Source organism: Diabrotica undecimpunctata, chromosome 2, assembly GCF_040954645.1.
Source record: "Diabrotica undecimpunctata isolate CICGRU chromosome 2, icDiaUnde3, whole genome shotgun sequence".
NCBI classification, from domain to species: domain Eukaryota; kingdom Metazoa; phylum Arthropoda; class Insecta; order Coleoptera; family Chrysomelidae; genus Diabrotica; species Diabrotica undecimpunctata.
Window position 1 is genome coordinate 16485807 of NC_092804.1, and position 14919 is coordinate 16500725.

Consider the following 14919-nt stretch of genomic DNA (forward strand, 5'->3'; position numbering starts at 1 on the left):
ATCAAAATTTCCTTTTTTCATATTGTTCTTCGGAGTTGAAAAGGGCCAATTTTGCATTTTTTATAACGTAAATCGTTTAGAACTCGAAAACAGCGCATCTTTAGGTGCGAGAAAAGTTATGATTTTTTTTTTTTCAGAATGTCCCAAAAACCTTAAAAACCCTTTGTCCGGGGCGAAAAGACCGATTTTTGCAATTTGTTAAAAATTGTTTAAACAATTTTGGCGCACTTTTCGACCTGGCAATATGCGAATTTATTGAAAGTGTTCTTTTTTGAGTAAGTTTGTGCAAAATAACCGAATCAGAATGTTTTTCTAGTGAATCAGTGGCTGAATCAAGGAAATGGTGGCCTAACTGGCCCCTAGACTAAAGTGGCGAATGAGGTTACCTTATCAGACCACGTGATACGCTCACCCTAAGAGCAAGAGAACAAAAACAACTCTTCCTCTATCTTTTCTCCTTCGTAAGGATGTAATGGCGTCATGTAATTTGTTTTGACTATTTCTATCCAATTATCTCTCTCCTGTGCTTGTTTTTTCGGAGAATGAGTAACCAATCATGTTCTTTATTTGGTCCGACTATCGTACTAAAGATCTTCCTATGGATCTCTTACCCGCTACGTTACCTTCAACTATCATTCGCTCCATGCCTTCTCTTCTTCTAGTTATATGTCCAAAATATCTCAGTATATTTTGATTGATAGTTGTGATGAGTCTAGTTTTTATGTTAAGTTCTGCTAGAATTGAGTTATTTGTGTGATGGGCGGTCCATGGTATGCGCAACATTCTACGGTAGACCCACATTTCAAATGCCATTATACGCTTTGAATCAGCCTTTTTTCTTGTCCAAGTTTCTGAAGCATAGGTGGCGATAGGAAATATCAATGCTCGAACAAGGCGTAATTTTGTGTTTTTTGTGATGTCAGTGTTCTTCCAAACTTTTGTGATTTTGGCTGTTCCCAAACTCAACTGTTAGTAATAACGGAGCCTAAGTAATTAAATTGCGTAATTTCTTCGTAACCTGCCATGTTTCTTACCTCTGCTTCGTTGTTTCTGATTCTATCCATAATCATCACTTTGGTTTTCTGCATATTTATTTTCAAACCATATTTCGTACTCACCGTGTCTAGCCTATTCATAATTTGTTCCAGTTCTTCTAGTGATGACGCCAATATAACAGTGTCATCAACAGAAAGTAAGTTTTTGATTTTTCTTCCTCCTATCGTAGTTCCACCTTGCTATTCCTAAAAAATTTCACTATATATACTGAATAGAATAAATGGATATTATGCATCCCTGTCGAACTCCAGATTTTAATTTGAAGTTTTTCGAAACCACATTATTAACTCTTACATTAGCAGTATTATTTACATATATTTTTTGTAATAAATAGATTAGATGTTCTGGCGTGCCCATTTCTCTAAGTATATGCCACATTTTATCCCATTTTACGGTATCGAAGGCCTTGGAATAGTCAACAAAGCATAAATATGTTTCTGTGTTAAACTCTCGAGATTTTTCGATAATTTGACGAATATTAAGAATATGTTTTCTTGTTCCTCTACCTGGGACGAATCTGCATTGATCTTGGGGAATATGTGGTAAGAGAATTGATTTTAGTCTTTCACTGATAATGGTTAGAAGTACTTTGCTCACGTGTGATATCAATGCTACTGTACGGTAATTACTGCAATCTTTCGGTGAACTTTTTTTATATATGGGAATAAACGTGAGTTTACCCCAGTCATTTGGCCACTTTCCGGTATTCCAGGTTTCATTGCAAATTCTAAGCATTACTTCCGTCCCTAATTCTCCCATTTCTTTGAGTGTTTCAGCTGTTATTCCATCTTCTCCTTCTGCTTTTCTGAATTTTAGCTTTTTAATTGCCGCCTTAATTTCTTATTTCAATATTTGAGATTCTTTTTTATAACTTCTTTTCTCTGTATTATTGTCTGGGTCGTTGTTAGAGAATAGTATTTCGTCATATTGTTTCGACACCTCTGCGATACCGTCTGGGTTTGTTATGGTATTTCCACTATTATCTTTGATGATCTGTATCTGCGGTTTGAATTCTCTCGCTAGATACTTGACTTTTGAGAAAAGTTCTCCATAGATTCTTGGCGGTCAGCATGTTCCTCTAGTTGTACACATATGTTTTTAATATAATTATTTTTGTCCCTTCTGCACAAGTGTTTTATTGTTGTATTTATGATGCATATCTCTATTTCTTTTTGTTTTGAATTTGAGGTGCCGTTTCTAAGTTTTCGTCTTTTTTCTACAAGATTGAGAGTCTCTTCAGTTATCCAATGTTTTTTCATAGCTGATTTGTCTTTGGGATTAGTATTGTTGATGGCTTCAGTGATCCATTTCTTTGTGTATTCTCACGTTTTGTCAGGGTCTCCGGTAGTCACGGGTGGGTCAGCTTCTGCTAATGCTTCTCTAAACTTTTCCGGGTGTTTTGGAATCAATTTTTGTCTTTATTTGCGATTGTTTTAGTGTGTAACTTAATGCGAAATTCTGCTTATAACATTTTGTGGTCGGAGACCACACTAACAAGCAACTAAAAATCTTAACAAGCAACTAAAAATCAAAAAAAGGATAATTAGAAAATAGTAACTTATCACTTATCAGAGGAAAACGTGACAAAACCGTGGATAAACAATGAAATACGAGAATGGTTTGTGTTAATGGACACAAAAACAAAGAGGATAAGATGTTATTATCATATATTAAGAAGATACAGGAGACACACCTTTAAGAGCGATAACGGATTGCACAAAACCAGATAAAATAACAAAAAACAGACCAAAAATACGCTAGAACGAATAGGTTGAAGACTTAAGAAAAATGAAAAAACTGAGAAAAAAACATAGATAAAAATGAGCGAACAAAAATATATTTGGAAATTTAAAAACAGTCACAGCTTCCACGCACGAGACTGTATTCTTGTATGTTTGTAATTTACTTATTTGTAAATTTAATGTAGAACTTTAAAAGTGCAATTTCACCAGCAATAATTTCAAAACTGTATTTGGTAATTGTATTTTTCTATTTGTACCTGGGTCTCTAAATTGTCTAGACCGTAACGGTCCGTGAGAATCCGAATAACAAAACCGTGACGAAGAAAAATAAAAATTGGTTAATAAATAAATAGAAGCAAATTACCTGCTATTAATCAACGGAAACGTCAGTGTAGAATATGTACCGTTGACGCCAACGCTGAAATATCGATCAAGACATTATATTCACGGTAATTGCTTCAAACTAAATATATTTATGTTATAAAAAATTTAAAGCATTATTACGAGGATTTTTTGGTAAATTCGGGTGTTTATTCATTACTATTAACCATTAGGTAGAATCATATCTTTTAATGTCAGTTAATACAGAGTGATATGTCAGAAGTCCATTTTTGACTGTATACTAAAGTCTCATAAAGGCAGTCTTGTAAAGGACCTAATAAATAAAGGAAAAACTAAATTTTGAAAAGTGATAGAATACTTTTATTTGAAAGACTGAAGACTAACTGAAATCAAAGCAAAGCTCATTTTCGTATGATTAAAAAGCAGTGTTATTTTGAGCACAAATGATCTACTGCTTGACGGGAACATTAGGGATCAGGTGCAATATGCGTATATTATAGAGTAGGATTCTCTACGTAAACGGCACTACATAATATCGAGCAGCGGGAAGAGTACGTTCTGGACCAAGAAGTGATGCTGGCTGCGTTTCTCGATATATGGGAATCGTTATATACCTCCTTCGAAGCAAGAACAAGAGAAATTCAGCCGAAAGGAATGGACGAACCAAACTGATATACCCAATGTTACTAAGGATACAGTATCCAGAGTCTTATCTCTTATAGCCAGATTTAACAAGCCAATAATTAACAAGAAGAAAACTCCATACATCCAATGGCACTACAGCCCAAATCGGGCCTTGGCCTCCTTCAACAGGCTTCTCCAATTATTTCTATTTACCGCTGTTCTTTTTCATGAACGCGTTCCCAGGCAGTTCCTGGCATCCTCATGGACTTCGTCTTCCCATCTCTTTTTAGGTCTTCCAACAGGTCTTTTTCCCTGCATTCTTGAATTTAGTAATTTTCTGGGGATTCTAATCTCATGCATGCGGACCACGTGTCCTGCCCACCGTAATCTCTTCAGTTTAGTGTATTGTGCTAGAGTTGGTTCGCTATATTGCTCGTATATTTCTCTATTATACCTAATTCGTCAGTTGTTGTTTTCACTTATTGGGCCCAGTATCCTACGTAATATTTTTCTTTCAAACACATCTAATGCATTGGCAGATTTCTGTGTCACCACCCATGTTTCACAACCGTAATTTACTATGGGCCTGATTATTGTTTTATAGACCCGGAGTTTTGTTTTCCAGTGTTCGTCTCGCGATTTGAATATGTAGCCCATCGCGAAATAGGCTTTATTTGACAGCATAAGCCTTCTATTTATTTCCGGTTCTTCTTCATTGAAGAAGAAGAAAACTGCATATCTTGAATTAGCACTCCACCAGGACATAGACAGTGCTACTGTGTTAAGTACGTACAAGATTGGACAGGCTCGGGCTGAAACGATTTGCTAAAGAAGATCCAAGACAGAAGAGAAGAACCCCGGCACTTTTCTTATGTAAAAGTGGTTTCAGTTAAACTGACTGAAATTTCGCAGAGAGGTAGCTTTCAGCATCAGTTTTCAGTAAATGTATAGTATGTATCCATATTTTCTCCCACAACGACTAACAGGCGAATCTTACCTTCGCGTGCTACAGGAAGAGTTACTTATTCCTTTTGATGAAATTTCTCTACAGCTGAGACAACACTTATGGTTCATACATGGTGATGCACCAGTCTATTTTAGTATTAATGTATGTAATCACTTAGATACAGTATATACAAATCGTTGGATAGGTAGGGGAGGTACGTAACATTGGCCTGCTCAAACCAACGAGAATAAGAGTGACACGATCTTGTGACATGTTTCAGATAGGTCATTTTGAACTCCATTTAAAATTGTATTAATGGTGCTTTCTGTTATTTTTCTGTTTTAATGATATTGTATTAGAATATATTCTTCTTGATGAGTATTAAAGAAATGAAAAATACGCGTTAAGATGTTTTTTTTGCATAAAAACTGCGTCGTATGAAAAACAGGCAAGAGACATTTTTTTGTCACAAGTTGAACGAGGAATTCAAAAATAATTTTTAATTTGAATTATCTCGGTGGCGTACCATTTTTTTTTCTTTAAAAACATTGAGACCATTACCCGTATGGGCGCCAATAATGAAAATAAAATTCTAAATTAGAGAGTTATCAAGTAAAATTTTATCCTTCCGTTATTTAGACACGTAAACGCTATTTTTTACGGTATAAAGTTTTAACGGATATGTAATTTTAGAGTTATCAAATGGTCGAATTGGTGCTTCACGTTAATAGTTGGCAGCTGTCAGTCAAATGTCGCATGTGACAGCAAAATAATTAATTTTTTTTTGTTTTCTTTCACCCAAGGTATATATTTTGTCTGGTTTTGTACATTTTGGGTTTCAAATTTTTTCTACAGAAATATGGAAGACATTTTAGAACAAGCTTTATTAGTTGGAGCAAATGATGAAGTTATAGAAGATTTAATACTAAATCATATTTTAAATGATAACATACAAAATGTACATTCTGTGCTCAATTTTCATAGCTTAGAACCTGAGTAAGCCGAACAAACAGTATTTTCGGTTTGAAAAACAGGACATTCCAGAGGGTTGACTCCTCGTAATTCTTTTACTAGTAAAAGGTCATCAGTGCTTGTAAAACGCAGCCTTTTTGTCTTTTTCACTATTTCACATATGGAACACATGTATGAATGATCACACTAGAGAAATCCAAGCCTTTCTAGGTGTACCAATTCCTTTTGGTTGAAAATGTAGAAGAAAACTACATAACCGAAACATGGGCTTAAAATAATTTGTAAACAAATTTCTAAGCCGCACGAAATTCGTGGAATACAAATAAGCTGCGACAAATTAGAGGCGATAAGCTAAATGTATGATAATTTTGTTACAAATTGCACTGCAAATTTTCCTCAAATATTGACGTTAAAATTTAAAATTAATGAACACTTAGTTACTTTTCGCGAAAAATATTCGTTTACAATATATACATAAAAAAAGTAGACCTGGGCGATATGGAATAAGAATTTAGTTTTAGAGATGGTAAGAGCATATTTGATTCATAAAGAGGTGTTACAACAGATACATTTTTAACTTTATCAATTTGGCTCAATAACTATTCAGACATAATTTAATTATTACAGGAACTTTAGGAGCAAACTAACGACACTTTTTGTCAACAACACTTGTTTCATATTGCCTAGAAAACGAAAAGCCGTCCTTTTCCAGTCTACACAAATTCACGGCGTGGAAATAACAGGCGATTTACAACACAAGCCGAAAATTACCAGCCATTACTGCTTTTTACAATAAAATAAAAGATGCTGTAACACGGAAGATTACATGAAGAAACATACATAGTTGTGCCTGTGTAACAAAATGATAGCCTCTTAAGACATTTTGTAGAAATTATTGATGTGACCGGTCTAAGCACGCTTATACGTGCCCTCCGTACTTCGCAGGCTACTTAAAGTCATCGGTATCAGCTACGCATGTAAGTGGTCGTTAAGCAAGCGTTCATGTTAGGAGCGCTTGCTCGAAGACCTAAGCCAGACGTATACACGAACTTTATTTTTTTAAGCACGTTTATTAGGTCCAGATGAAAGTCCAGATTTATCTATTAAAGACAGGAATTATCGCTGGAAGTCTCTTTGGGTTATATCACAAGAAATTGTATTACAAAATGTAATACCAATATTCCAACTATGAAACAAAGAAAATTAGAACAGAAAAAATGTCCACAAAAAAGGTTTAAATTAAAATATAGGCATGAATTGAATCGTTGCACCTCATTGAATGTTATACGTAACTAAAATGTGTTTTATTCTTCCAGGTACAATGAATTTTCTGTAAAAAACGGCGACCCACCATGGAAGAAGTACTTAGAACAATTCAAGAACCCCCTAATCTTACTGCTGCTGGGTTCGGCGGTAGTGTCAGCGTGCATGAGTCAATTCGACGATGCTATCAGTATTACAGTAGCCATAGTCATAGTAGTAACCGTAGCCTTTGTCCAAGAATATCGATCTGAAAAGTCGTTACAGGAATTGACGAAATTAGTTCCACCATCATGTCATTGGTAAGATATTTTTTTTAATTGATACGTTTTTTTATTGTGTGCTGCAAGATCCTTCTTGAATTATAATTGAGGATTTGGTAGACATTCAAACAACCTGGACACTGGTATCTAGAAGATCAACCATTCGCCAGATCTTTGTCCTACGCCAGATTTTGAAAGAAGGACTGGGAAAACCGAGACGTGCATCAATTATTTGTAGATTTTAAACAAACGTACGATTATGTCAGCAGAGATGTTTTGTGGAAGGCTATGATGAAAGTGGAAGTCCTTAGAAAGCTAGTACGATTAGCAGCACAGGTGTATGTGAAGAACTTATCCGCACTGATCAAAATGTTTTTTGATCAGTGCTTTGTTGTTCAACTTTGTCTTGAAATATATAGTAAGAAAAGCATAGCTAATTATGATTCAATTCCTGTTTCATTACATTTTTTATTTCTATCATATAAAAGTTAAGTTTGGTGGTTTGTTTCTGTCACTGATTTACACAAGAGGTTGAGGATATGATCCAATATCAGCTGACTCTTCTAGCAGCATTTCTAAACATTCATTTACAAGTATATAATCTATTTGATTTCTTCCAAATTCAGGATTGTTGCCAACATTACATGGGATATTCCAAATGGCTAAGCGTCGTTTGTGATGTTTATACCAGGCGTTTTTAATGATCATTTAGTTGTCTTCACATAATTCAAACAGTTTCTATCCTCGTTTGTTAAGGTTTCCATTTTTGAAGTATTCCATAAACCACCATGAGGATTGGCACCTTAAAGCCATGAACCATGTGAGGCAATGACAAAAGAAGAATAGTTGGAGAAGACTTCCCATGTCAGAATGGAAAAACATTCTTAAATAGACGAAAACCCATAAATATTTGTAGCAAGAGAAGAAGAGAAGAAATGTTTTTTATCTTTACCTGTATATAATTACTTATATTAACCAAACAAAGAATCTTTAAAATTTTCCCACACTGTAACAGTAAACTGACATCGACACAGATATCCTTCTTTTCAGAGATATATATCAACAAACCTTACCTTTAAGGTTCCAGCTAGACGGTGGGCACTAATGTACTGGAAAAACGTGAGGAAATTGATCGGTGCTAGTTAAATCCAATTCATGTATTGCTAACTTCTATAAAGACACAAAAAATCTATAAAAAAATAGGAAGAAATCGAGTGAGTTGTCGCGTAGATCTAATGTGTCGTGTTCTTAGCTGATCTCCCATCTAGATCTTGAATTCTAATTGTGCGGAAACCTTTTTCTAATCTCACACACATAAGATAAGTTGAAATATGTTTTCTTCGATTGGGAAAACTGCTATCAAATTAATTGTGTTGTCTGAACGGTGGGCGGAGAATGAGTGAATGTATAATTCTTTCTAACTAACAGGTAACTTTTTACAAACAGCGTCTGTCTTTTATAACTGCCCACGCAATATGTTCATTGTTCAAAAACTTAAGTATATTGTTCGATAGCGGAAGGTTTTGTAAGCGAAATTTTGACTATGAGGGGAAACAAAATTAGCAAAAGTATGTTGATATATCAATAATTATTGTAGATTCTTTTTTTAGTCTAAGGGAAGGAACTCCAGACACATTTCTAGCAAGAGAGTTGGTTCCTGGAGACGTGGTACTCCTTAACATCGGAGATCGGATACCAGCTGACGTACGTCTTTTCGAAGCTCATGATCTCACGTTAGACGAAAGCTCCTTCACAGGTGAAACGGAACCGGCAAAAAAGAACACGGATTCAGTCATCAGACCAAATGGAGCGCATTCGTCGAACACCAATATTGCATTTATGGGTACTTTGGTTAGAAACGGCACGGGAAAGGTAAGACTCTTCTATAATTATTTTTATCTAAATAGTTACGGTTAATATTTTGTTTAGGGCGTAGTTGTAAGTACAGGAACCAACAGCGAATTTGGTTCAGTGTTCAAAATGATGTTAGAAGAAGAAGCTCCAAAAACACCTCTACAAAAATCTATGGATAAATTAGGCACACAATTATCGATCTATTCATTTGCTATCATCGGGTTTATTATGCTCGTAGGATGGATCCAAGGAAAACTCATCATGGAGATGTTCCAGATCGGAGTTAGTTTAGCTGTAGCCGCTATTCCTGAAGGTACGACTATTAATAATTTAGACACATTTTTTGTGCCCTTATAACATAACTATTGTCCTTTAAAGTTAACCAGAGTGTATAGATTGCTAATAATTTTTTTTTCAGGTTTACCTATTGTAGTAACAGTAACCTTAGCCTTAGGTGTCATGCGAATGGCGAAGAGGAAAGCGATCGTAAAGAAGTTACCTACGGTCGAAACGTTGGGGTGCGTGAACGTCATTTGTTCGGATAAGACCGGTACAATAACGAGAAATGAAATGACAGCTACTGTACTCGTAACCTCCGACGGTTACATAGCTGAGATTACAGGGGCTGGCTACAATGATCACGGGCAAATTTTATTACATACCAAGTATGATTTTCCGGATAAAGCTAGAGAAAGTATAAGGCAGTTGCTAGAGGTAAATAAAATGATATATTTTGCATTTTTGTAAGTACTGATAATTTTATACATCTTAAACGACTTTGTAGATGCTTCCTTAATTAATTATAGATGTCACATATACATTTTATAGCTATGAAGTTTATAACCTCCTACCACAGTTAGATTTAACCACCCTTTAGTTTAAAATCTCAAGATATTTTTTTCCCAGGTTGGAGCAGTTTGCAACAACGCGATTATAAAAGATGAGACATTACTCGGAACGCCTACAGAGGGCGCCCTTCTAGCCGCAGCCATGAAACACGGTATGGATAATATAGGCAATCGGTATATCAGACTTAAGGAATATCCATTCAGTTCAGAGCAGAAAATGATGGCCGTTCAATGCATTAACAAATACGATAATAATAAAGAAGAAATATTCTTCGTAAAAGGTGCTATAGAGAAGATCCTGCCGAAATGCACAACTTATAATCGTAATGGTAAATACAGCTCTTTTATATTGTTTACTTTTTATTCCACCTAAATTTTTGTATGGAAGACTGATATTTTTCTTCTTAACCTTCCCTGCTGAGGAGCACTGAGTATTCAGGAGATTCCGCCATTCGTCTCTATTCCTAGCTCGCCCAAGTCATCCCAATACTTCATGCTTCCTTTTTAATGGTCCTACATCAGGTCCTTAACCTCAGTCTCTACCTCGCCTTCTCGCTCCTTGAGGATTCCATTTCAAAGCTTTCTTTTCCATAGCAACATCTGCTTTCCTAAGAGTGTGGCCAAGTCACCTCCTCTTCCGTTTTCGTATCTGCAATTTCAACATTCGTTTGTCCTGTCTCCCTTCACAATTCTTCGCTTAAAATTGATAAAAACCCAGAACTGTGCGTATCTCTAGCAATATCCAAATACCAATTCAAAGATAGGCTGAAGGATAGTAGAACTTTATCAACCCTTGGCCCTTGAAATTTTATTTTTTTCCCTGGTTTCGTTTAATTCAAGATCTCCGTTATTATTGAAGCCTAAGTTTATTGTGTTTGCTGTCCATTGTTGTTTTCTACCCCTAGTCTAGAATTTTTGTACCCTTTATAAGTTTTGCTTGGTGTGTTCTAAATATACCAGGGTCTCCTATTGGTTTCCCATATAGTTTTTGCCTTTTACGTTCCAGCGCCTCACAATCGCATAACACATATGCTTCACAGTTTCTGGTTCCTTATCGCCGAGTGTGCAGTTAAGATATCCATTGTGAATTCCTAGTTTATTCAGGAATTCTTTTACTGTTGCCTACCTGGTCAACATTGCTGTTACTATTCTCAGTTTATTTTTACCCATATAGAGCATTTCCTGTTTTTTCATTTGATCAATGAAGATTTTCCCATGTATTTGTTTTGGGATTCTCTCCCAATTTTGACTATCTTTGGCGAAGGACTATCCTCTACAGCCTTTCGGACTGCAGACTGTGGTGCTACCACACTAACTGCTGGTCCGTTTGGTTTGTTCGATCCTCTTTTAGCAACTTGATATCCCGATACCCAGACAAGCTCAACCTTTTTCCGGTATCAAAGTTCATTCTGTTCTCCAATGCAGTCCCTTCAGTTTACGGGCTTAGGTGCCGTTTGACTATCTGACAATATATACGCTGCTCTTTTCCTGCTCTTTTTCAAAAGTTCTGTCTTATTTCCCCTTACACATTGCAATATCGCCTAAATTTCCATTTGAACAACGGTGCAATTCCTCTGCAAGACAAAACTTCCGCCAACTCTTGTTGGTAGTAGTATTCCTTGTTTCTCCATACACACCTGCCTGGAATAAATATCCTATATGAATTCTTAAAATTCACATCCGTCTTTTATTTTCTTTGTGCTCCACTATCCATTTATTATGATTTTTCTCATTTAGGATCACCACAGCCAATAAATGATCAAAAGAAGGAAGAATTTATAGCCGAAGCACACGAAATCGGTAAAAAAGGCTTAAGGGTTATTACGATGGCGAAAGGTACTACTTTGCAAGAACTAACCTATATGGGAACCATTGGAATCTGTGATCCCCCTAGACCAAGAGTTAGAGAAGCAATTTCTATTCTAAAAGAATCCGGGGTACAAGTCAAAATGGTAACAGGAGATGCAGTGGACACTGCAGTTGCTATTGGTGAGTAATAATAAGCTAATAACTAAGAATAAGCATTGAAATATCAAAAAGAAAACTCCTTAATGTTGATTACACACTGATCTATAGAACTGTTTTATTTATCTTTATGGCCCAATAACTTAGATACCAAGTAGTCTAAATTTGTTCTAAAGAAACAAAACACATTTATATAGTAAACATATAATAACTTATAATGCAAAACTGAATGCTGTCACACTGTTTTATGTTAATGTGATTTTTTAGCGCAATCAATTGGTTTGGAAACTCTTCCATCTCAAGTTTTATCAGGGGAACAACTAGACGCTTTTACCGAAAACGAATTGGACGAAGCAACTCCCAGAGCTACGGTATTTTACAGGGTGTCTCCCAAAAACAAATTGTCCATAGTAAAATCGTTACAAAGGACCGGCCACATCGTTGGTATGACCGGTGACGGCGTAAATGATGGTGTTGCTTTGAAAAAGGCAGACATCGGTATAGCGATGGGTAAAAATGGAACGGATGTGTGTAAGGAAGCTGCGGATATGATTCTGGTGGATGATGATTTCTACACAATTATGTGAGTACTTTATTATCGAATTAAACATTGAGCGCATTAGTTAGCAAACCAGTTACGGCCATATATAAATTTTACTTGAAATTTATTATGCAATTAAATTGATTTATCGCCAGATCTTTCAACTTTAATTATTGTTTTATTTGTAGAGCCGCCATAGAAGAAGGAAAAAGTATTTTCTATAATATTAGGAATTTTGTTACTTTCCAGTTGTCAACGTCAATAGCCGCACTTTCTTTAATAGCTTTATCAACAATATTAGATATTCCTAATCCACTGAATGCTATGCAAGTAAGTATGCTCTACAATAGATAGTCGAAATAATATAAAATATATAAAACAAAGTTAAAATTCATTTTATGTCATATTCCTTTAACATAACCAAAATAAGGAAGTAGCAGGAAAAAAACTATTCATGACGAGACAAATGACAATGAAAGAAAATACAATTGCAATAGAAACAGAGTGTGACAAGGCGATTCCCTGTTAACATACCAGTAGAAGGAACAGTCAAGGACAGCGGGGAAGCATGGGAAGAGATAAGGAAAAATTAAAAGAAGCAGTAATAATCCTGGCAAATGGAGCACGGAAAAGAAGTCTAGAAATTAACGAAGGAAAGACAAAATATCTAATCTGCTCTAGAACGAAAGAAATTAAGATAGAAAACGGCACTTTTGAAGTTTAACAATTTAAATACTTGGGAGTAATTGTGAATGGTAAAAATAAGAGAAGGAAAGAAGTAACAGAGGGAATGAGCCATTCAACAAAACATACTAGAGGTACCATAGGCTAGTGAAGGACAAGAACTTATCCAGAAATACAAAACTGAAAATATAGTGTTGCAATTAGACCAATGGTTCAATCACAGATGAAGAAAGATTAAGAATATTTGAAAGAAAAATCCTTAGAAGAATTATGGGTCTGATAAGAATGGAAAACGGAAAAATGAGAAGAAGAATGAACCATGAAATAAGAGATATGCCGATTAAGATACTTTCATCTGGTGACCTTCTTAACTAGTGATTAAGATGGACTCCAGAAACTGAAATACCAAGGGAAGACCCAGAGAGAGTTGGGAGGACCAGGACATGAGAGTTATCCAGAAAGTGAGAAACTGGAGGGAGCTATGCACAGATATGTCATAAATAATTTTTCAAAAATAACTCTTAAAAATATGTTTAAAATATTGGAAATCAACCCTACCCTCCCTTAACGTAATTTGTGGAGATTTTAATGGATATTCATAAACTATTTTAAAGAAAATATGTTCAAATAATCTATATTTTCATGTTTTTTAAACTTTTTGATATTCCTCTCTCAGTTTACAGTGGGTAATGAAATTATTAAGACCACTGCAAAAAACTTTGTATCTTAATGTTTAATAAAGAATAAAACTGCATATAAGTATCTAATGATATGTGTATAATATAAAAATAGATCAGAAACACTCGTGTGACGTCCTTTAACTTCGATGATAGTTTTGATCCCTCTTGACATGCTTTGAATGTTTTTTATTTTATCGTCTCTGTGCAATTTGGCAATGAGTCTCTTAATTAACTGCTGCTTATTTGTGACAATTTGTTGAGAAATCCCCCTCTTCATGAGTTGCCATAGATTTTCGATCGGATTGAGGTCTGAAGAATTACCTGGCCACTTCAGTACTTTAATTTTCTTTTTTTCTAAGTACGATAGTACGATGTTAGTGTTTTTGCCTTATGGCACGGTGCTGAATCGTGAATATAGGTAAAATCTTCCGATTAGCCAAACCAGTCTTTAATTTGTGGCATAAGCTTTTTTTCCAGAACTTCAATATACTGATGTTGGTTCATCATTCCCTTCATAATGTACAGCCTCCCTGTGCACTTGCTACTGATCACAGACCACACCATGATCTTGAGAGAATGCTTTACTCGCTCCACTATGCAATCCTTGTGATATTTTTCACCCACCCATCTTCGGATGGAGGTTGCCTTGTCCATGAGAATCTCCACTGTAGACCCATCGGAGAAACAATCCTGTAAAAAAACTATTAGATATTTTTTTAGAATAAAAACAGTGGTTATAGGGATTTAAACTGTAGTAGTGATGTAGTTTACCTTATTCCAATCCTCAATTGTCCAATTTTGGTGTTCTTTGGCCCATTGCAGTCTCTTTTTTATCATTGCGATGGTCAACTTTGGTTTTTTGGTAGGGCGACATGATTTGAAACGTTGTTCAGCAAGCCTTCTGCGGACTATCATGTCAGAAACTGGCGTCTTAGCTTCATAAATAAGTCCTGTAAGGATTTTTCGTGGTTTCTTTCATTTGTTTACGAAGATGTCCCTCATTTTTCTCTCGTCTCTGGGTGTAGTGACACACTTTCGACCACTTTTTGGACACTTTGATGCGTCAGGGGTTTGCTGGTTTTTTTTTCTTGATATTGCTCACTGTTGCTTGCGCTATTTGGCACTGTTAAGCTATCTGACGT

At 35.6% G+C, this 14919-nt stretch overlaps 1 protein-coding gene across 3 annotated transcripts in view; it reads left to right on the forward strand.

The window, feature by feature from the left end:
• SPoCk (secretory pathway calcium atpase) overlaps positions 1-14919 on the forward strand; it is a 101242-nt gene that overhangs the window by 67913 nt on the left and 18410 nt on the right. For all 3 annotated transcript variants that reach the window (XR_011950037.1, XM_072522350.1, XM_072522349.1), the window contains exons 3-10: positions 6999-7244; positions 8816-9077; positions 9135-9372; positions 9478-9773; positions 9966-10236; positions 11645-11896; positions 12140-12455; positions 12602-12743. Coding sequence is in view for 2 of the 3 variants with exons in the window: in XM_072522350.1 (XP_072378451.1) it covers positions 6999-7244; positions 8816-9077; positions 9135-9372; positions 9478-9773; positions 9966-10236; positions 11645-11896; positions 12140-12455; positions 12602-12743 (2023 nt within the window). In the remaining variant the exon portion in view is untranslated. The remainder of the gene's footprint in view (positions 1-6998; positions 7245-8815; positions 9078-9134; positions 9373-9477; positions 9774-9965; positions 10237-11644; positions 11897-12139; positions 12456-12601; positions 12744-14919) is intronic.